The sequence below is a fragment of the Sapajus apella genome, unplaced genomic scaffold (assembly GCF_009761245.1).
Source record: "Sapajus apella isolate SASKATOON/1434 unplaced genomic scaffold, GSC_monkey_1.0 scaffold188, whole genome shotgun sequence".
Taxonomy (NCBI): Eukaryota; Metazoa; Chordata; class Mammalia; order Primates; family Cebidae; genus Sapajus; species Sapajus apella.
In genome coordinates this window covers 475435-496902 of record NW_022437128.1, presented here as the reverse complement: position 1 = coordinate 496902, position 21468 = coordinate 475435, and the positions used below count along the sequence as shown (strand labels likewise).

The window sequence follows — 21468 nt, the reverse complement described above, 5'->3', positions numbered from 1 at the left end:
AAAGTTTCTGAGCAGCTGCAGACCTAAATATAGTCTTAGCATAACTAGCATGCAGTGTTACCATGTGAAATCTCACTTAGTTTAACAATGCTGGAACTGGTCTATACAATTCAAAGAGCCTCTTATTAATGTGCTCCAACACTGAGGCCTTAAGAGACTTCCCCTTAGTTCATCATAAAGGACCAAAGTTCCATCATTGCAAATTCTTTGCTAGTCCCTTTGAGATATAGCTGATGTCCCTTCTGCCCCCTTTCTCTACCTTGGCTAGTTTAGTGCTGATCAACGGAGCATGGCATAAGCTTAGCAGCTTCCACCTAGACTTGGAACATGAGCTCACGGACACCTAACAGGCCTGTTAGAGAGTCCATATGAAGACGCTGGTTCATAATCCCCATATGTCCCTCTAAGGCCCCAGATAATGCAAAGGAAACCATATTGGGCTCAGCCCAGGTGTCAGGTGCAGACTGAACCAGCTGAGACCACTCACTGGCACAAAGCAGCAGATTTACCCAGCTGAGCTCAGCCAAATTCCTGATCCACAAAAATTTGAAGATCCAATACAATGATCATGTTCTTCGTTACAACAGCTTACTGAAGTAAGTAACAAACAGTTCCCTGACTCAAACTACCAATCACTCAGCACCATGCTTTAAGATAATGCAAACAAGTAACCCATACCGAAATCATTGTAGAAATTTTTTTAAATCCTTTTATTATTCTTTTTTAACAAACAGCCCCAGGGATGGGGGAACCAGGGGAAGGGGGAGGAGGGGAAGTGAGGCTCCAGCCCCAAAACCCCTCCCCACCCACCCCTTTCCCCCTTATATATTTATAATCTATATACAAGCCCCGGGGGTGGGGGGCAAGAGGAACTCCCTCAGCGGGGTGGGGGCAACCCAGGCTCCTTGTCCCCTCGGGACCCAGGCTCCTCTGCCCGTCGGGAAGCCCCTTCTCGAGAAGGTGGCCCTGTCCGCTCCCAAGGCTTAGGTATCCAGCGCAGGGCATCTGGTGGGGAGGCCTAGTGCACAGGCATGTATGAAAGAATGAGTCATAGTGGGAGAATGGGATGGAAGGACAGAAAATCAGGCGAATTTAGACTTGGGGCTACAGGGGTTTCTCCTTCACCTGCTGGTAAAGGTCGATGCGCTGGGTGCGGAAGACTCCACTATAGGTGGAAGGTGTGGCCTTGAGACGGGAATTGAGGCCAGAGAAGGACCTGAGGGGAGAAGGGCTTTTAAGGCAAGCCCGGGATCCAGACCCTGGTCCCAAAGTAAGGAAGTACTTGGAGAGTCCACATCCCTATTCCCTTTCACCTTCCAGTTGGGGGAGTACGTGATGACCCAGGTCCCCCAAGGTTGCTGCTCAGTTTTTGATAATCCTGGAACGGCTTTAGTTCCAATGGATGCAGCTGAGGGGGAAAAAAAACCATGAGCGGCCTGCCTTGAAATACAGACTCCCTACCCCTAAGTTTTGGCGCTCCCTAGCCCCTCAGTTCCTGTACCTTACCTCTGCTCGCCCCAAGCTAGCAGGGAAGGGCCTGGCAGGTGAAGGCAGCACCCGAGGAGCAGGGGCAGGTGGGGGCCGCACAGCCAGGCTGGGGGGCTGCAGAGCAGGGCCCACAGGTAACAGAGAAAGGGGAGGCGGGGCAGGAGGTGGTGCTGGCGGCAGAGAGCCGAAATTCACCACAGGCAGCTGTGAGTCTACCATGGGTAGAAGCATCTGTAACAAGAAATTTGGGTGTGCATGTTGGGGGCAGGGAAGAATGTCAGAAAACCAGGGAAAATCACAGCCAGCAACTGGACAGAGAAACGAAGGGGAAGTGGGAAGATGCAACATACCTGTTGGGCAGGAGCCCCTGAAGGGAGAAAGCCACTTTGGCCACCAGGCTGCAGAGGAGAATAAAAATCGGAAGGAGATGGCAGATCCTGGCGTACCTGTTGGGAAATGGGGAGGAATACATCAACCCCCACGAAATCATTCTCCCCACCCTATCTCCCAATATCTAACACCTGGCCCCCCCTTACCTGAAGCAACGATGTGTCGGGCAAAGGACTGGGGCAGAAAGCTGTAGAGTAGAGGAAGGAAGGTGGAGGGTAGAGAACTCCTCCAGCCGGCAACTTCCCTAGCTCTGCAGCTTGTAGTGTGGAGAAATCTAGAAACTGGCCCTTGAGAGCTACCCCAGAGAGTAGTGCTGAGGGAGGGGCTGGGCCAGGGGGTAGGTATAGGGGCTGTGATCTGAAAAGAAATTGTAGGGAGAAGAAATTGTCAGTGTGAGCAATGCCTTAAGTCCACTAGCTTCTGGTGCCCTAGAACTGTCTGCCCCTTCCCTCTCCCCTGAAACACATCTCCATGTCCTCCTTTCTGTGATCCACAGGCATCAAGTCTTACCTGTAAGGATGCAGTGAGGGTGTCCCAGGGCGGAAGCCTCCACTGTTTGGATGTAATTGAGAGTCCATGGCTCCCCCAGAGACCTGCAGGAGAGGAGCAGGGTTCAAACAGCTTTAGTATCTGTGATCAAGAAAAGATCAACACCCCACCCATAGCAACAAAAAGTAGGGAGAAAAATGAAATGACATAAAACAAGTTGTATTTCACAACTCTACAACATAGAAAGGCTTGATTATAAATACACAACAGGCAGAAAAAAATAGTTACTGAAGGTGTCTTACAACAGGAAGTGGGGCCCACCTGAGAACTGGAAGGTCCAGGGCTGCCATAGAAGACCTCAGGATACAGGCGCTGGCCTGAGGAGCTGGGCTCTGTGCCACAGTGCCCAGAACCCAGGTTCTTGGATTGTGGCTCAGGAGAGGCAGCAGCACTGGGAAGCAGCTCCCAGTCTCGGGATATAGGAATGGCCTGGGAAGCAGAGGCCTTGTGGAGAGGGATGTCTGACATCCTGGATGCCCTGGTCACACCCAGCAATCTTCTCCTGAAATCTAGAGCCTTTCCACCAAACTCTTACTCCCACTTACCTCAGTGACTGATACTGTTAGCTCCTTCTCTGCTTTTAAGGTGTCTCCTACAAGGCGTAAGTCCGAGTCCTGTGATCACAAGGCAGGAAACATTGTCCCATGACTTGGACATGTGTCCTCTACACCCCACCTTTAGTCCTTCCCTTCTCTCCACCCAGCTCAGGATACCTAGATCCAGCCCACACAGACCTTGTCACTAGTGCCAAACTGGACAGGGGGACCAGGTCGATGGGATGGCCGAATGGGGCCAGGCTCTGGTCCTCGGTCTGTACGCTGTGATCTTTCCGTGCCAATGGGGCCAGGGGGCAGCGGCTGCTCCCGGGGCAGCTCCTGGATTGGGCACACAGTAAAGTGGGTTGGGGGAGGGAAAGGGAAATCCAAATTGGAATGCCCAGAACACAGAGGCAGAGGGAAAGAGCAGAGAAAGGTAAGGCTAAAGTCGGATTCCTGGGAACATTCCCCTTACCCTTTTTTGGTCTTTTACCTTTCTGTCCCCATCGTTGGGGGCAGGTGGCGGTCTCCTAGGAGGTTCAGAGCCAGGTGGACCCTCACAAGGAACAGCATTCAGGGGTGAGGGGCCTCCAGGCCTCTTGGGGGGTCCTTCTGCTGCCCCCTTGAGTCCTCCATCAGGGGAACTTCGCTGGCTGCAGGGACCTGATGACACCTGAGAATCCCCACTCAGGTCCACCCCACTGTCAGACTGACTCATCTGAGAGGAGTGGAGAAGGAGCTAGTTAAGTCAGGGTAGAAAGCACCCCATACCTGACTGATGCACACATTTAGACAGATAAACTGCAGAAAGGGGACCACCAAGTGAGAGAACAGCTTCCAGACTCAACCCAGAGTAGGTGGGGGAGTATGGCCAAGGCTCAAAAGAGTCCCAGCTCAGACATACCCTCCCACCCTCACTCACCTCCGTGCCAGCCACATCCTCAAAAGGACTCAGGGGCTCCATCCAAGGCTCCATGGAGCTGGGCCGGTAACTCTTTCGGCTAGTGGCTGGAGAAGGGAGCACCAACCACAAGAAGTGAGAGGAGATGATAGTTCAGAAGCCCATCTCATTCTTTTTTTTTTTTTTTTTTTTTGAGTCGGAGTTTCGCTCTTGTTACCCAGGCTGGAGTGCAATGGCGCGATCTCGGCTCACCACAACCTCCGCCTCCTGGGTTCAGGCAATTCTCCTGCCTCAGCCTCCTGAGTAGCGGGGATTACAGGCACGCGCCACCATGCCCAGCTAATTTTTTGTAGTTTTAGTAGAGACGGGGTTTCACCGCGTTGACCAGGATGGTCTCGATCTCTTGACCTCGTGATCCACCCGCCTCGGCCTCCCAAAGTGCTGGGATTACAGGCTTGAGCCACCGCGCCCGGCGCCCATCTCATTCTTAACCTTTCTACCACAGTCCTTTCGCTCAGCTTTACTCACCAGTATGTAAACGGTTCCAGATGTGAGGGGTCAGGGCCTCCGTGCCTGTATCTCTGGATTCTGCCTGAGGGCCTGAGCCCTCAGGCTTAGGGCCCAAGAATCCAGAGCTATGAGGAGGTGGCAAAGATTCCTACAGATAAGAGGAGCCAGAGAGAGGCAAAACATGAATTGGGTGGGAAATGGGAATTATAGGAAGCCTGGACAGAGTGGGGTGACACACAGTGGGGTGTAGGGGCAACAAGGGAGACACATGGGAGACTAATACTGATAATTCTGGGGTAAAAAGTGAGAGAAATAGGAAAGAGAATGGAGAAAACATAAGAATTTTCACGAGTAAGGGTGCAGCAAGGCACAATCTGAAACCCATTCCTTACCTCCTGTAGCAGCTCTGGTTTTCTGGGAGGCCGCTCCCGACGTTTAGGGGGAAAGGGACTAACCCCGGTGGGATCCCGGGGAGTCCCACCTACCCCTCTCACCATTGGCCCTGGCTCCTCAAAGTGGGTCTCTGGGAAAGAGAAAAACTGTCACCATCTGCCTCGCTCTACCACTGACCCTAGGCTTTTCCTCCCTACTCCACCTCCCAATTCTTCTACTCTTGCTCCCTGCAGAAACCCACCCAGCAGCAGGGCCCCTAGGCCAGATTCTCCACCCCCTCCCTCTAGCACTTGACCTTCTATGGAGATGGAGATATTCCCACCCATAACCCCGCCAGCTTACCAGAACCGAGGCCGCTGTTGGCTCTCTGGGGCTCATAACGGGTTGGGGGCCTAGGAGAGGGGCCCTGAGGGGCTTGGGGAGGCCCAGGCTTGTGCCTTGGGTGCCCCCCTGGTGCAGTTACACTCCCTTGGCGGCTACTAAGCTGGGCCAGAGCCTGTTGGATGCCAGCAGGGTTGCTATGGATAACTTGGTCCAGGCGGAAGACAGCAGAACTGCTGGGAGGTGGGGGAGGCAGGGGAAGCCCCGGGGGACGCTCCTCTGGAGGACGACTGGAGAAAACAGAGCATTAGCTCCAGTATCTACTAAATTGCTACTTTTCCCCACAAGCTGTTTCCCAACTTCCGTTTACAACCTGTTCTCTTTCCTATTAAAATGCAGGTGTTTCTGAGTCCTAAGAGTTGCTATGTGTACAGGCTTACAGAATGGAAAGCAAAGAACAGGGAATAAATATATGAATGGGTATTCCTGACTCCATCACCCTGCCAACTGCTTTCCAGTTGCCTTAGCTAGACTGACGTCCTACTGACATTCTGAGTCCAAGGCCCCTCAGGCCACAATCTCCACTGCACCCAAACTTATCTTTCTCTCGTTTTACTCCCCTCCTCCAATTTTTAAATCATCATAAATTTGTTTGTCCCTACCCACCTTCGGTTCTTGGGAGAGGGCCAGCTCCTCTTGTCGCCTCGTCCTGGCCCAGTCCTTCCTCCAGGACCACCACCACCTCCTCCACTGCTGCTGCTGCTGCTGCTGCCGCCAGCCTTGCCCCCTGGGCCAGGGCGCCGGTTCTGCCGTTCCATCCCTGGCCGCTGACTCGAGAAGCTCCGTTTACTCAAATCCTTGGCTCTCTGGCTCAGATCTCCACGGGACATGGCTGAAATGCCTGGTATGGCTCCAGCTCCACCTCCCCCAGGAGTTCCCACAGCTTTGGGTGTTAGCAGTGCTGGTGGGGGTGCCTCTTTGTCCCCCCGACGCTCACTGGCAAAGTCGCTGCTCTCTGATGCAGTCTCCCATTCCTCATTGGCTTGGTCCGAGTTCTGGTTTGACAGATCAGGAGACTTGGCAGCTGCCCGGCGAGGTGGTGGGGCCACTGTAACTGCTGCGAGAGCCTCCTCAGGTCCAGGTGTGGAGACTGGAAGGGTTACAGAGGGCTTGCCCTCAGTCCCCCTGGCAGCATTCTCCCGCTCCTGTTTCAGCCTCCGGAAACGAGGTGGTTTGTCCTGCTGCTGAGCCCTCCCATGTCGCCTCCTTCGGGGTCGCTCCCCGTCTTCCACACCTATGCCCATGTTGCTGCCTCCACTGCCGCTCCCGCGCACCATGGGGGACAGAGGCCCTGGGATCAACTTCTCTTTCAAAGGCTCCTTGTTTGGTGGTAAAGGACCTGTGGGAGGTTTCTTGGGAGCCAGTGACTTCGCTGGAGGGCTCCAGCCTGGACAAACTGAAGGAGGGGGCCTCCCTCCCCCACGGCCCCGGCGAGACGGCACCCCTCTGGGAGTGAAGACCCGTCCACCCCGGGCAGTGGAGAAACGGGCTGGGGCTGGTGAAGGTGGGGCTCCTGGTGGTGGGGGAGCAAGAGGGCCCTGGGTGAGTGTTCCCTCCTTGGGTGGGGGGGCCTCCTTGTCTGAGGGAGCCAGATCACTCTCATGGGTCTCGCTGCCTGTTTCTGAGCCCCGCTGCCGGCGCCGCTTGGGAATTTCTTCATATTCCGAACCTTCACTCCGTGTCTCGCTGGCAGTGCGGCCTCGGGGAGCGGGAGGGTGGTTTGGTCCCCCTGTCCCACCTCCACGCCCATCGTCTCCTCGGAACTCTCGGTAACTGCGGAACTCTCGGCTTCGGGCTCCCCGCCCTCGTCCCCCGTAGGTCCCCCGAAAACCCCTCCCTCTGGCAAAATACTCGCCTCGGCCCCGACCCCGGCAAGAGGTAGGACCCACTCTTTCATAGGAATAGTCCCTCCGAAGCCTTGGGGCAGGGGAAAGATTCCCACTGGGTGGGGTATCTTTGGGGCCCCCTAGCTTTCCCTTGGCTATTTTGAGTGGGTCTGGCTTTGGGGCTTTGGGGGTTTCATCCCCCTGTTCAAGGGGCTTGGGAGGCAGCTCTTCAACTTTTGTAGGTGGTGCGGGTTTCTTTATGGGCCCAGCCCGGCGGGGTGGGGCCCCTGACTCCTCTGGAGGGATTCCACGACGACTGCTGCCTGGCCGAGGGCCCCAGCGGGTCTCCGTGCGACTCTCTCTGCGTGGTGGTGGGAGGCCCTGGCCTCCACTTCCGACTCCACGGGCAGGCTTTCGGCCTGCTTCTGGCCCTGTCAGCTGTGCAGTCTCCTCCTTAGGGGACTCCTTCTTGGGTGGTGGAGTTTGTATCTTGGCCACTTCATCACTGCCTGGGGGCCAGGGGAGTGGACGGGGCCCAGTGGGAGCTGGTTCTTCCAGAGAAAAGCGAGAGATTGGGGGTCCAGGAGCTCCATTCTCAGGAAAGCCTGGATAACTGGCCAGATAGGGTGGTGGGGGAGGTACTGGAGGAGTCTCACTCCTGAAGAGGGAGACAGAAAGAATGGAAATAAGTATCTCATGAAAACCAGAACTAAGTGGAAAAACAACACTTTATTATGATCTAAACTCTCTTTTACTGTTTTTCTTTTCTTTTTTTTTTTTTTTCCAGACATTGCATCTAGTTGCCCAGGCTGGTCTCAAACTCCTGGGCTCAAGCCATCATCTCACCTTAGCCTCCCAAAATGCTGGGATTACAGGTGGGAGCTACTGCATCCAGCCTCTCCTTTCCTGTTCATTCCTATCCCTACCACTAACCCAAAGTACCTTTCTCCTAGGCCTAGATACTATGAACTCAACCATTTCTTATGACCAAGACTCACCTCATCCCCTTGTCATCCTCATCCGCGGCCTGGCGCAATGGCGAGGTAAGTGGGCGGGGGTCGGTGGGTGTGGTGGTGAAGACATCTCCTACCCAGGCCAACTTTGGATCCACTGGTGGAGTGCCCCGTTCCCGTAACATGGGGGGTGCATGACGGTCAAATGGCTCTGAGCTTGAGCCCCCGCTGTCTGAGCGCTCTCGGGGAACTAGGCCTGAAGAAACAAAAGAACAAATACTTTTTTTTTTTTTTTTGAGACACAGTTTCACTCATGTTACCCAGGCTGGAGTGCAATGGTGTGATCTTGGCTCACCGCAACCTCCGCCTCCTGGGTTCAGGCAATTCTCCTGCCTCAGCCTCCTGAGTAGCTGGGATTACAGGCACGCACCACCATGCCCAGCTAATTTTTTGTATTTTTAGTAGAGACGGGGTTTCACCATGTTGACCAGGATGGTCTCGATCTCTTGACCTCATGATCCACCCGCATCGGCCTCCCAAAGTGCTGGGATTACAGGCTTGAGCCACCGCGCCTGGCCGAGAACAAATACTTTTCATGTCATAGGTCCTCCAGCCCAACAGGCATCTCCCCAGTCTACTCCTCCCTGTCAAGCCAGCTCTTCCACCCCTTGTTCCCAGTAGGTCTCGGCCTTGCCTGCTCTCGTATTAACACTACCCACTCAGCTTTCCTACAAAAGAATCAATCCACCCTAAATATCCTGGCCAATGAAGGACTACTGCTTATTTCTTAACCAAGCCCATTTATGCAACAAAGCTATCTCAGCCGTAAACATATACCCTTCCCTTTTCACTATTAAAACCTATCATACCAAGGTCACAGCAAGACACTTTTATCCCACTCCTAAGACGGGGCTATCCTGTTTCCCACTACTCCTCCCACAACCCCTTACCAGAGGGATGCACTCCAGGAGGGTAGAAGTCTAGAGGGGGCCGACCCTGGAGGAGCCGGGGGTCCACATAAGGAGGAATCATCATCCATCGGGGATCAAAGTTCATTGGGGGCATAGGTGGTGGCCGGCCCAGAGCACCTGGGTACAGGGCCTTGGGGGGCGGTGGAGGAGCCTGTGGAGCTGGCACAGCCCCCAGGGTCACAGGCTGTGGTGGTGATGGGGGAACTGGGGTAGGAGGGGCAGAGCCCTGTTGATGCTGCTGCCACTGCTGCTGCTGCTGCTGCTGCTTCAGAAACTGTTCCTAGAAAAAGAGGAAAGACAGGATGAGAGAGGCTCAAGGCACACAGGGTCAAAGGAATCAGCAAAGAAAAAACCAGGCTAGGGGAAATTGGGTGACAATGAAGACAACTGGACAAAGCAGCAGAGACACCCAGAAGGTAACTTATGAACATAATTAAGTACTGAAGCCAGAAAGAATTAACAGAAGCCAGGAAGAATAGCAGCCCTTACAGAAGTAACTTGATCTTACCTGCTGCTGCCGCTGGAAACGAGGAGGCAATGACTTCTGATATTTGGGGTAGCCCAAGCCCTGACTAGGGGGCTGGCGGGGGGGACCAATCCCATCGCCCTTGGGTTCCACCTTTGGAGCTGGGGGTGTGGTAGGAGGAGGGACCTCTTCTGGCGGTTCAGGACCCTCTTTTGAGGGCAGTTGTGGTTCCACTGCATTGAAAAACAACAACAGAGTGACCTAGTCCAGCAATAGACACACTCCATGAACACCCCAGAAATATCAGGTCTCACCTCTAACTCCCTTCTCTAAATTAGACTGAGCTACTCTACTCAACATCTATTCTATTGAAGCCCCTCCCACTTAAGATCCATAAAAGCACTTCATGCCCTCCTATGAGCCTACAATTAAGGCATTAACTTCTAGGAAACCATTAAAATTACAGCATTTTCTTCAGTCTTGACCTAAAGAAAATGGTTTTTATTTTTATTTATGTATTTCTTGTGAGACAGTCTTTTCTTTTTTGAGGGGGACAGAGTCTTGCTCTGTCACCCAGGCTGGAGTGCAACAGCAAGGTCTGAGCTCACTGCAACCTCCACCTCCTGAGTTCAATCGATTCTCCCGCCTCAGCCTCCCAAGTAGCTGGGATTACCAGCGTACACAACCACGCCCAGCAAATTTTTATATTCTTTTAGTAGAGATGGAGTTTCACCATATTGGCCAGGCTGGTCTTAAACTCCAGACCTCATGAGTCACCCGCCTCTGCCTCCCAAAGTGGGGGCTGAAATTACAGGTGTGAGCCACCGTGCCTGGCTGATGGGGTCTTGCTTTGTTGCCCCAGTTGGTCTCAAACTCCCTAGACTCAAAGCAATCCTCCACCCCAAGCCTCCCCAAGTGTTGGGATTACAGGCATGAGCCACGATACTTGGCCAGGAAATGGTTTTAAGTCCACAATTTAGGATTTCAGACAACAAAACCTTCCTTCAGATACACAAATGATAGGACACTCTATCACTGATAATCCAATAAACCAAAACAACTGCCTTCTATTTCATTTACCCCCAGCTTTACCACCCCGCACCTTTAAGCAACTTGAAGCAGAGATCTGACATCTGGTAGTACCTATCCCCATATTTCCATACCTGGGCTGGCTTCGAAGCTGCCACTGCTGGTGCTACTGGTACTGCCACCACCACTCACCAGAGTGGGAGCTAGAGCCGCACCTGGAGTAGGAGTAGATTGGGCAGGAGGGGTCTGTGCTGGCTCTTCAGGTTCTTTCTCTGGTGCTGGGGCTGATGCCGGTGGTGGAGCTGGAGGTGCAGGAAGTTCTTTGGGGACTGCAGGTGGTGGAGCTGGAGTACAAGGGGCAGCGGGTGGGGGAGCAGGCTCTGCTTTGAGCCGCTTGTCAGGTGCCCCAAACTTTTCATCAAGCCGCTTGAGCTTCTCAGCACAGGCTGCCCGGCGCTCTTCCTGCATGCGCCGCTCCTCCTCTTCTCGCCGTCGCCGGGCGCGCTCCACTGCCAGGGAAATCTCAGATGATGACTGCTTTCGTCGCTGCCGCCATGCTTCATCCTCATCTTCAGGTGCTGGGGGCTTGCAGGGAGGGCCCCCACGATCCTGTCAATTGGCAAGACCCAGCAGGGCCAGGAGTATCAGTTACTATGCTTTCTACTATCTCTTTCACAGACCAATCAATTGTTGCTACTTGCAAGATGCAAGGACCCAGGCCTTGGGGTTGATCTCTCTGGGTGATGACAAATTCACTACAAGTCTTGTTTGAGACCAGGTCTTGCTATGTTGCCCAGGCTGGTCTTGAACTCCTGGGCTCAAGTGATCCTTCTGCTTCAGCCCGCTCATTGCTTCGACTACAGATACACACTACCAGATCCAGCCATCTAGCCACCCTAGTCCCTTTTTCTGTTCCCTCTCTCCTTCGGAAACACACACACCCAGGCATTCTTGTTCTTCTTTCCATATTGGCACCCCAGTTTCTCACTTCTTACCCAGATTCCCCTATCACCAATGACATTTCCAAGCTTTCCAGAGGTGTTCTGCAGCCTGGCACTTCACACAGCCCATTTTAAGCACCCCCTTCTCCTCTATTACAACTGCTTCAATTACTCAGCTGACACTAATCTCCCACAGCTGACCCTCTCAATCCCTTATTGTAGACACTCACTGGGTAGTCCCCAGGGGGGCCCCAGTTCCCGGCGGGGCTCCGGTGAGGGGGGGGGTGGGAGAGGCTTTGGGGCAGGAGGTCCTGGTTCTGTCTCTGGAGGCCGAGAGGTTTCTGCCCAGGCCGTCTTAGGAGGGGGCGGTTCACTGCCAGGAGAGTTGCCCTTTTTGCCATCTGCTTCAGGGGGCCGTTCCTCACCAGAAGCTGACTGGGAATCCTTGCTGTGAGCAGATCAACAGTGGAATTAGAACCAGCTGCAACTAACATACTCCTCTAAGAGTATATTATCGAAAAACAAACCAAGATCCCTCCTCCTCTGCCCTAAAGGCCCTAACTCACTGGCCCTCAGCTCCCTCCTCATCAGAGTCTCGCCCATCTTCCTCATCGCTGAATTTGAGCTTTTCAGTGTAGTCAACCTCTTCATGGGCCCCTGAGAGAAAATATGAGTATTAGTAATGCAAGCATTCTGCTCTCCAATCTCAGGAGGTAGCCTGCAACTATATAACAAGATGTACTACCAATGCCAACACCCTCCCTCTGAAGTCTAGATCCACTAATGAAGTCTTGTCATCCTTGTTTCTCTCACCACTTTGCCAGGACTTGGTATTCCCCCTCCGTGTACCTCCCCAACCCTTCTATTTTTTTTTTTTTGAGATGGAGTTTCGCTCTTGTTACCCAGGCTGGAGTGCAATGGCGCGATCTCGGCTCACCACAACCTCCGCCTCCTGGGTTCAGGCAACTCTCCTGCCTCAGCTTCCTGAGTAGCTGAGATTACAGGCACGCGCCACCATCCCAGCCAATTTTTTGTATTTTTAGTAGAGACGGGGTTTCACTGTGTTGACCAGGATGGTCTCGATCTCTTGACCTCGTGATCCACCCGCCTCGGCCTCCCAAAGTGCTGGGATTACAGGCGTGAGCCACCATGCCCGGCCTTTTTTTTTTGTCTTTTAAGAGATAAAGTCTTGCTCTGTTGTCCAGGATGGAGAGCAGTGGGATAATCATAGCTCACTCTGACCTCCCAACTCCTGGGCTCAAGCAATCCCACCTCAGACTCCAGAGTAGCTGGGACCACAAATGCACACTCCACACCTAACTAATTTTTAAAACTTTTGTAGAGGTGGGGATCTTGCTATATTGCCCAGGCTGGTCTTGAATCCTGGCTTCAAGCAATCCTCTTACCTCATACCCCAAAAGCACTGGGATCACAGATGTGAGCCACTGGGCCTGGCCTTCCCTACCCTTCAATGTCTGCCTTTCACCCACATAACCCTCTTATTTTTTCGTCAGGTTTTGCCTTTCAAGACCCAAGTTCTTGACCCTTAATATCCACTTACCTGCCCAACCATCATCATTCTCCTGATCCAGTTGATCAAACTCCTTGAGATTATCCTCTTTGAGAATAGAGGGACGACCCACAGGCTCTACTAGGCGCATTGGTGGCCCTGAGCCTCGGGGGCCCGTGACACGGGGAAAACGGCTATGTACAGAAAAGAAAATGAAAGATGGCAAGTTGTATAACCACATGCAAGAGCGATCCTAGACTGAGGCTCCTGGCTAGAAAACCATCTCCTCCCCCAATAAGCTTCCCCTGCCCACAACCACAAACCCAGACCGGATTGCTCACCTGGGCCCATCAGGAGTGGGGTATCGGTAAGGCCCCTGGGGTCCATAGGGCGGAGGGAACGGGAGATATGGGGGATACATCTGTAAAAGGGTCCAACAATAGCTGCTCAGAGGAACAGTCATATACCCTTCCAGCTCCTTAAGCCTGCTATCCTCCCACTCTCCCTTCTATCTCATAGGCCAAAGACTAAGTCCTGATTCCTAGGTCTCCAGCCTCCAGCGTAATCGCTCCAAGACAAGACACCAAGACTCACGAAAGGCGGCATCATTCCGCGGTAGGGAGGGAACTGGGGTGGGCCTGAAGGCTGCAGCGCCCCCCGGGGATCGTGACCATGATGAAGTTTGGAGTCCGGGCCCTCCAGCTCATCAGGGCCACGCCCACCTCCGTCCCTCCAAGTTGTAGAATCTGTATTTTGGAAAAGGTAGAGAAAGGTATCAACGACTGGAGAACAAGTGAACGTAGGTGAAAGTGATGGGGAGGAAACTGAGTAAATCAGCACTTAGCTGAGATGGAACAGGTAATGTCTTGGCCAAAAGGCAGCCACTCACTTTGGGGGCGGAGGCTTGGTCCGGGCCCAGACGACTGTTCGGCAGACTCCCTTTCCTTGGCAGCCTTGTCCTGGTCGCCAGCCGCCTGCAGGGTCGGAAATTCCTCTCGAGAGAATCGCGACAGTAGGCTTGATGCCCTTCCACCTATTAGGATGGGCATGCAGAATGGGAAACAGAAGTACATTTACCGAGGACATGCTTAAAAGTGGAAGGCTCTGACAGGTATCACATCGTCAGGTTTCCTGCCTTCAAACTTACCCCCCTACAGAATAACTGCTTATTCGCAAAGAAAGTCAGTTCTGGGACCACTACACTCCGTCACGTAAGAGTGAGACTTGGCTGGGCACGGTGGCTCATGCCTGTAATTCCAGCACTAAAAATACAAAAATCAGTCTGGCGTGGTGGCACGTGTCTGTAATCCTAGCTACTTGGGAGGCTGATGAAGGAGAATCGCTCAAACCTTGGAGGTGGAGGGTGCAGTGAGCCAAGATTGTGCCACTGCACTCCAGCGAGACTCCATCTCAAAAAGAAAAGGCCGGGCGCGGTGGCTCACGCCTGTAATCCCAGCACTTTGGGAGGCCAAGGCAGGTGGATCACGAGGTCAAGAGATCGAGACCATCCTGGTCAACATGGTGAAACCCCGTCTCTACTAAAAATACAAAAAATCAGCTGGGCATGGTGGCGCGTGCCTGTAGTCCCAGCTACTCAGGAGACTGAGGCAGGAGAACGTCTGAACCCAGGAGGCGGAGGTTGTGGTGAGCCGAGATCGCGCCATTGCACTCCAGCCTGGGTACAAAGGAAGAACTGCCTCGTATAAAAAAAAAAAAAGAAAAAAAAAGAAAAAAAAAATGAGTGAGACAGTGAGACTTAAATTGCTCATGTGCCTTCATGAAACTGAACATAGGTTATCTTAGATTTAGCCAGAGGACCAAGGTCACTTTGCTGAAAATACAGTGCAGGGGTCATGCATCCCATGGTGCCCGGACACAGCTCCCCAAACGGTGCTGCACTCACCATCTCCATGTGCTCCATGGGTGATGCTGGCTTGTGCCCAGGACTTTACCCCGCTTGGAACCGAAGGAGTGTTCTGGGGAAGTGTTCAGAGAGATGATAAATGATGATGTGGGTGGGGCATCTATGAGCCATTCTTCCCCCAACCCCTGAGTTCTCCAGGTACCTCGGGGGCTGCTGGGGGTCGTTTCGGCTGGTTGGAGGCAGGCGTCTGTGAAGCCGGCAGTGGCTGCGATTCCGGCGGCTGAGCGGTTGAGGCATCGGAACTGAGGGGATAGAATGGGAAGGTTGTTCAGGCTGAAGATGGCTCCCCGACTTCTCCAACTGGTGGAGACTTAGGACTGAAACTCTGCCCATTGCTGCCATTTACAAATTAAGAACAAAATAATTTTGTCATCCTTTGTAGGCTGTCATCTGTTTCTTCACGCTTTCTCTCCAAGACAAAAAGCTAAAGGTATCATTCCTTAGTTACGTAACAAGAAACCTACCACAGATAAGAAAGGAGCCTCCTTTGTCTCTGGTTCTTGTGTGGCTGGGATAAACCAAGCCCTAGCTCTCCCTGAAGTTCAAGTTAGAATACTCATGACTCTAAGTCCCCCAAGCCTCTGCTTACCTCTTGGGGTCGGACTGCTCCTGTTTGCTTGCCCATCCTGTTCCGTCTTTCGGCACTAGTGAGACATTGGGGTCATTGCCTTTGTTCTCGGCTTTCAGGCTTGGAAGGTTGGCTGGAGGTGGCATACGCCGGGCAATGGCAACTTTCCCGAGACTCTGCAGGCCATGGCGAGGGGCAACTGGAGAAAAAGATGGAGAGAGGGTCAAAAATGCCTCATATAGCAGATCTGATGGCCTCCCACCGTGGGCCACATTTATACATCTTGAATATTTTATTACCTACTTCCTCCAAACTTCTCTTAGAAAGGATCCCTTCTGCTGCCCCTAATAATCTCTGAAATCAGGCCAGGTGAGGTGGCTCACGCCTGTAATCCCAGCACGCTGGGAGGCCAAAGTGGGCGGATCACCAGAGGTTGGGAGTTCAAGACCAGCCTGACCAACATGGTGAAACCGTCTCTACTAAAATACAAAATTAGCCAGGTGCCAGGCGTCAGGCGTCAGGCGTGGTGGTGCATGCCTGTAATCCCAGCCACTCAGGAGGCTGAGGCAGGAGAATCACTTGAACCCAGGAGGCGGAGGTTGCAGTGAGCCAAGATTGCGCCATTGTACTCCAGCCTGGGCAACAAGAGTGAAACTCCATCTCAAAAATAAAAAAAATCTCGGCCTGGCGTGGTGGCTCACACCTGTAATCTCAACACTTTGGGAGGCCGAGGCAGGTGGATCATGAGGTCAAGAGATCGAGACCATCCTGGTCAACATGGTGAAACCCCGTCTCTACTAAAAATACAAAACATAGCTGGGCATGGTGGCGCGTGCCTGTAATCCCAGCTACTCAGGAGGTTGAGGCAGGAGAATTGCCTGAACCCAGGAGGCGGAGGTTGCGGTGAGCCGATATCGCACCATTGCACTCCAGCCTGCGTAACGAGCGAAACTCCATCTCAAAAAAAATAAAATAAAATAAAAATAAAAAATAAAAAAATCTCTGAAATCCCTATTAAGAATGATGAGATACGTAACATTCAATGTTTCTGTGAGATTGGTTAATCATGAGGCTCCAAGCGGCAAGCTAGCCTCAGACTTTCCCAAGTCCACATTTCTTTGCCTCCAATTCTTACGTGTCCAAAAACAGGCAACCACAGACACACCTTTATAGGAGGGTAACTTGATGTTCACCCAGAGCCCATGCCCCCTTTAAAGGACGCTCTAGTCTTTTGGTATCTGTACTACTGCCTCTTCTCTTCAAAGAGCTTCAAAACATATGGCCCATCCATGCCTAGTTTCCATCAGAAGTATCTTTGCAGGACCCTCACCAGCGGGTTTCTGGATCTCTAAGGACTTGCCCTTATATGTATCAAACAGGTTGAGCGAGGAATACTTCTTTCCATCCTTTCCCTTGGCAGTCGGCCCCGAGCGATCGGACATTGCGCTGGAAGCTCATTGAGTATGTTGGGTCCTGCAGGCACCTCCCCCAAAACGTGCCGGAGCCTGTGGGCCAGACAGCAAGTGTCTCAGTCTCTGTCCCCTGTACGGACCATAACAGAAGTTTAAAAAATTCCCTTGTATTCTCATTAGGGATTCAGATATGAGGCCCTCTGGTGTCTTTTCTCCAGTCTATGTAAGCTGCCCACTCTCTTTAAGCGACCACGATCGACTTATCTCCCACACAGCCCAAATGCCATGATCCCTCCTTTCCGCCAGACACCTTTGCCAAGGAAATCCAAGTAAAAATCCAGTATTCTCCTGGTATAAACACTCTGTGCCCTTTGTGCCACTCTACAAAGGGTAGCAGCCTTTTCATTCCTTACAAGTAATAATCTCTCTTCACCAAAATTATTTCAGAGACTTACAACAGGGCAACCAAATTCAAGCAAGAGAAAACTAAAAAAGCAGCATACAATTCCACCATAGAAGAACTGAAACAGCGCTTTAGATTCCCTATTTATTGGAGATCAGCTACCTAATCATACCCCAGGACCCTGTACCCCAGGTTCCCTGCCCAGCAGCCTCGTGTCCATCTGGGAAGGTTTGTAGGAAGGTATGCCGGGAGTTAAAGGATTTTATGAGCTTGCTCAGCCGGAATGGGGGTTGGTACCAGAGAAATCCTCATAGAATACTGAGGCTCTACAAACTCCCAGACTATAGGAACCCCAAGTATTTGAAATATCCCATCTTTTCCTAAACTTGCTCCTGTATTGGTTCCTGGAAAAAATCGCTTCCAGGTGAAATACTGTTTTACCATGTGAAGAACTGAGAAAAACAAAGCTTTATGGAGCCACCTTGAGAGCACTATGGGCCAGAAACAGAGGGCCAAGGCCAAAGCCATCTTCGTTTTCCTATCCTCATTAAATATGTCCATCACCAGTGTTTCTCTCCTTGATACTTCTAGCTCCCTAAGCAAGCAGGACATCTCTCTCAGTCCATTCCAGAGTGATCAGGCATTGGTCTATGGACGGAAACAGTGTAAAGAGACGAGAAATGGTGGGGAAGAAAGCAAGGAAATCCAGACAAGGCCCAGAATGAAAGCCAAAATTGGTGAGAGTGAACTTTATGACAAGCCAGAGATGAGATGAATGTAGCTTCGGAGGTATTTAAGGAGACCAATCTGTGAAAATAAATATATGAAGGGAAAAGAAAGAAAAGGATCATGTAGTGAACAGACCAAAACTAACAGAAAAGAATGAATACGAAAGCAGGTGGAAAATACATGGAAGCAGGAATGGCAACGAAAGGATGCAGAAAACGAAGAGGGCAAAGACCCAAAAAGAAAAACGGGGATGGGGCAGAAAGGAGACGAGGAATAGAAAAAATGAAAAAGCAGACACAGGGCGACTGAGCAACATAGAAAGCAAAGATGCGGGATAAAAGCAGGGTTCTAGAGTGGGAGTGGCTCGAGATGAAGAGGGGCGTCCAAAGGGGGGGACCACAGCGCTGAGTGATAGGAGGGGGGTCCAACATGGACGAAAAGAGCCCTTCGGAGAGGAGAACCTTCGGGCGCGGCCCACCCCAGGGCGGCAGCGGGGGAGGGGGCCCACAGATGGGGTTGAGAAGCCAGGAGCGCAGCAGAAGGTGGGGAGTTAAGGCCCAGGCGCAAGAGTCATCCCCTGAAGCCAAGACGGTGGGTGGGTAGGGGCAGACTGTGGATCCTGAAGGAGCGGCCGGAGGTGCGGGTCCCGGAGCAGAGGTACTAGAGGGGGAGGGGCGGGCAGGCCCGGCAGCGGAGGACAAAATGGCGGCGGTTAATGGCAGCTTCTCCTCCCCCCGGCCCGCCACCGCCGCCGTCACCGCCACCGCCGCCTCCGCCACAACCGCTCCCGCGCCGGAAAAGCGCGTCAGCGCACGGTTCACCCAGACTCACCTGGCCGGGTGCGCGGGGATCCGGGACCGGGACCTAGGGGCTCCCCGGGACGGGATGGCCGTGGGGCGGGGGAGGATGGCGGCGGATGGCGCCGGGTTCGGCTCCTCCCGTCTCCCTAGCTCACTCCGCGGCTGAGCTCCGACTAACGGCCCATCCGGGCAACCGCCGCCCCCGGGAGCACCCCCCCCACCTCCCACCTCCTTTCGCGCCTAGACACGCCCCTTTATTTGCATAAAGGGCGGGGCGCTTCCTACCCTAACCCTCTTTACTGCCAGGGCGGTCCTTAGTTTTAAAAAAAATAAAAGGGCCGGGAACGCGGAGCCGGCGGAGGTTATTTGCATAAAGAGGAGGGACTTACGAGCTCTAGGACGCCGATTGGCTGAGGAGGCGGGTCTCCCGGGGTCGGCTGTAGGGAAGTGGTCGGGGGTAGGGAATGCGGTGCAGGTCGTGTGGGCGGTTGGGACGCAGAATTTACTCGACGAATGTGGGAGAAAGAGGCGGAGCGTGCGTCGTACGTTCTTGGAAAGATGGGAGCGCAGAGACGTAGGGACGCCAAAAGTGGAAGGAAACGTTACACGGCCCATGGCGCCTTCAGCTGAGGAGACTGAGAGGACAGGGGCTGGTGGGGCGGAATTAGCAGCCAGAGGGCGGAGCTTGCGCAGACCTGGTAAGAGTTCCAGCTCTCGCGTCCCTCCAGGGGCTTGGGGTGGTGGTTGGGGGGTAAGTTGGGGCGGGGGGCGGGGCCTTCCAGTTATTAAATCACGTCATGCAAATGAGGTGAATAGACAGACCAATCCAAAGGTCCCGGGAAGCCTGTCGCCTGCACCACGCAGTGAAGGCTTTCTTCGGGCAGTGCTATATATTCGCATAATGTATGCAAATCATTTGAACAAAGATAGGTTGGGAATACCTTGTTCGTGCAAATCTCGGCAACCATCGACTAAAACGGACATTTAATTTTATAACATATCTTCGTGAATAAATTTTCATATTTGATACTGAGAATTTGTAATTTCTTAACAATGGGTTTCATTTTGCAAAATGAAAGTAGTTTACCTTCTTTGTCTCTTACTATCCGATTCTAGAGCTCTCTGCTCCCATCTGACCTACTGTCATTCAACGACTATGATTTGAAGGCGCTGGAGATATGCACAGGATATTTTAGAAGTAGAGAAATGAAATATGACTATACCTGCGATGGTTGAGAAATGCTTCTAGAAAGTTCTTATTAAGCGATATGAAGGGCAGGGCTCAGTGTCTTACGCCTGTAATCCTAGCACTTTGGGAATACTAAGGTGGCTAGATCACCTGAGGTCGGGAGTTTGAGATCAGCCTGGCTAACATAGTGAAACTCCGTCTCTACTAAAAATATAAAAATTAGTAAGCTGTGGTGGTGTGCCACTGTAGTCCCAGCTCTTCAGGAGGCCGAGGCATGAGAATCACTTGAACCTGGGGGATGGAGGTTGCAGTGAGCTGAGATAGTGCCACTGCATTCCCTCCTGGGCCACAGAGTGAGACTCCATCTCAGAGAAACAAAAACAAAAAACGAAGGCCGGGCGCGGTGGCTCAAGCCTGTAATCCCAGCACTTTGGGAGGCCGAGGCGGGTGGATCACGAGGTCAAGAGATCGAGACCATCCTGGTCAACATGGTGAAACCCCGTCTCTACTAAAAATACAAAACATTAGCTGGGCATGGTGGTGCGTGCCTGTAATCCCAGCTACTCAGGAGGCTGAGGCAGGAGAATTGCCTGAACCCAGGAGGCGGAGGTTGCGGTGAGCCGAGATCGCTCCATTGCACTCCAGTCTGGGTCACATAGGTGAAACCCCCCCTCAAAAAAAAAAAAAAAAAAACGAGAAGTGAAGAAGATTGGAGTAGATGTCTGTGAAAAATATATAAATAAATAGATACAAAGAACGAGTTAGAACTTACCCAAGTTTGAGAAGTGTACATCTCAGGTGCAGAGAACAGACTAGTAGAGGCATGAATTTGGGGGGCCTGTGCCTAGGCTGACGTGGCTAAATAAAGGAAACTACTTGTTCATTATGGAAAGTGAAGGCAGAAAAGTTTGCAGGAATCAGATGAGAATTTTAGCCTAAGGCTCAGTAAGATTTAAGATGACTCCCTGGCCGACTACCACACATACCATTTTGTTACCCTTTGCAGCAGAATTTCTTTTTTTCTCTTTCTTTTCTTCTTCTGAGATGGAGTCTCACTCTGTAGCCCAAGCTGGAGTGCAGTGGTGCGATCTCAGCTCACTGCAACCTCCGCCTCCTGCGTCTGGTTCAGGCAATTCTCCTACTTCAGCATCCCAAGTAGCTGGGATTACAGGCATGAACCACCATGCCCAAATAATTTTTGTATTTTTTAGTAGAGAGGAGGTTCACCATATTGGCCAGTCTGATCTTGAACTCCTGACCTCATGATCCACCCGCCTCGGCCTCCCAAAGTGCTGGGAATACAGGCGTGAGCCACCTCACCTGGCCAGAATTTATTTTAAGGGCTGTTCATGGACATTGTCTCCAATGAGTTTCTCCTTCCAGCCTCTCTCTCTCTTTTTTTTTTTTTTTTTTTTTTTTTTTTGAGTCAGAGTCTTGCTGTGTCACCAGGCTGGAGTGGCTGGAGTACTGTGGCAAGATCTTGGCTCACTGCAACCTCCGACCCCCTGGTTCAAGCAATTCTCCTGCCTTAGCCTCCTTTGTATCTGGGATTACAGGCACATGCTAATTTTTTTTTTTTTTTTTTTGAGATGGAGTCTT

At 52.3% G+C, this 21468-nt stretch overlaps 1 protein-coding gene, 1 long non-coding RNA gene and 1 other non-coding gene across 3 annotated transcripts in view; 1 reads left to right on the top strand and 2 right to left on the bottom strand.

The window, feature by feature from the left end:
- Positions 1-695: 695 nt before the first annotated feature.
- PRRC2A (proline rich coiled-coil 2A) lies at positions 696-18856 on the bottom strand. Its single transcript, XM_032269079.1, is given in 32 exon segments — positions 696-1018; positions 1126-1216; positions 1314-1408; positions 1507-1719; positions 1839-1934; positions 2025-2235; positions 2389-2471; positions 2689-2856; positions 2973-3041; positions 3162-3302; positions 3457-3681; positions 3886-3971; positions 4393-4522; positions 4767-4897; positions 5110-5378; positions 5755-7632; positions 7973-8183; positions 8878-9178; positions 9407-9597; positions 10528-11002; positions 11565-11624; positions 11626-11782; positions 11901-11991; positions 12896-13038; positions 13186-13265; positions 13439-13590; positions 13734-13877; positions 14748-14820; positions 14911-15010; positions 15358-15535; positions 16667-16878; positions 18712-18856. Coding segments are annotated over 31 exon segments (6495 nt in total). The 5' UTR covers positions 16779-16878; positions 18712-18856; the 3' UTR covers positions 696-877.
- On the bottom strand, positions 16383-16514 carry LOC116543518. Its single transcript, XR_004265600.1, has one exon. It is a non-coding gene; the product is annotated as a small nucleolar RNA SNORA38 (small nucleolar RNA).
- Positions 18857-19078: 222 nt separating the features above from the next.
- LOC116543510 overlaps positions 19079-21468 on the top strand; it is a 3399-nt gene continuing 1009 nt past the window's right edge. The window contains exon 1 of the long non-coding RNA XR_004265592.1: positions 19079-19378. This is a non-coding gene — a long non-coding RNA (uncharacterized LOC116543510). The remainder of the gene's footprint in view (positions 19379-21468) is intronic.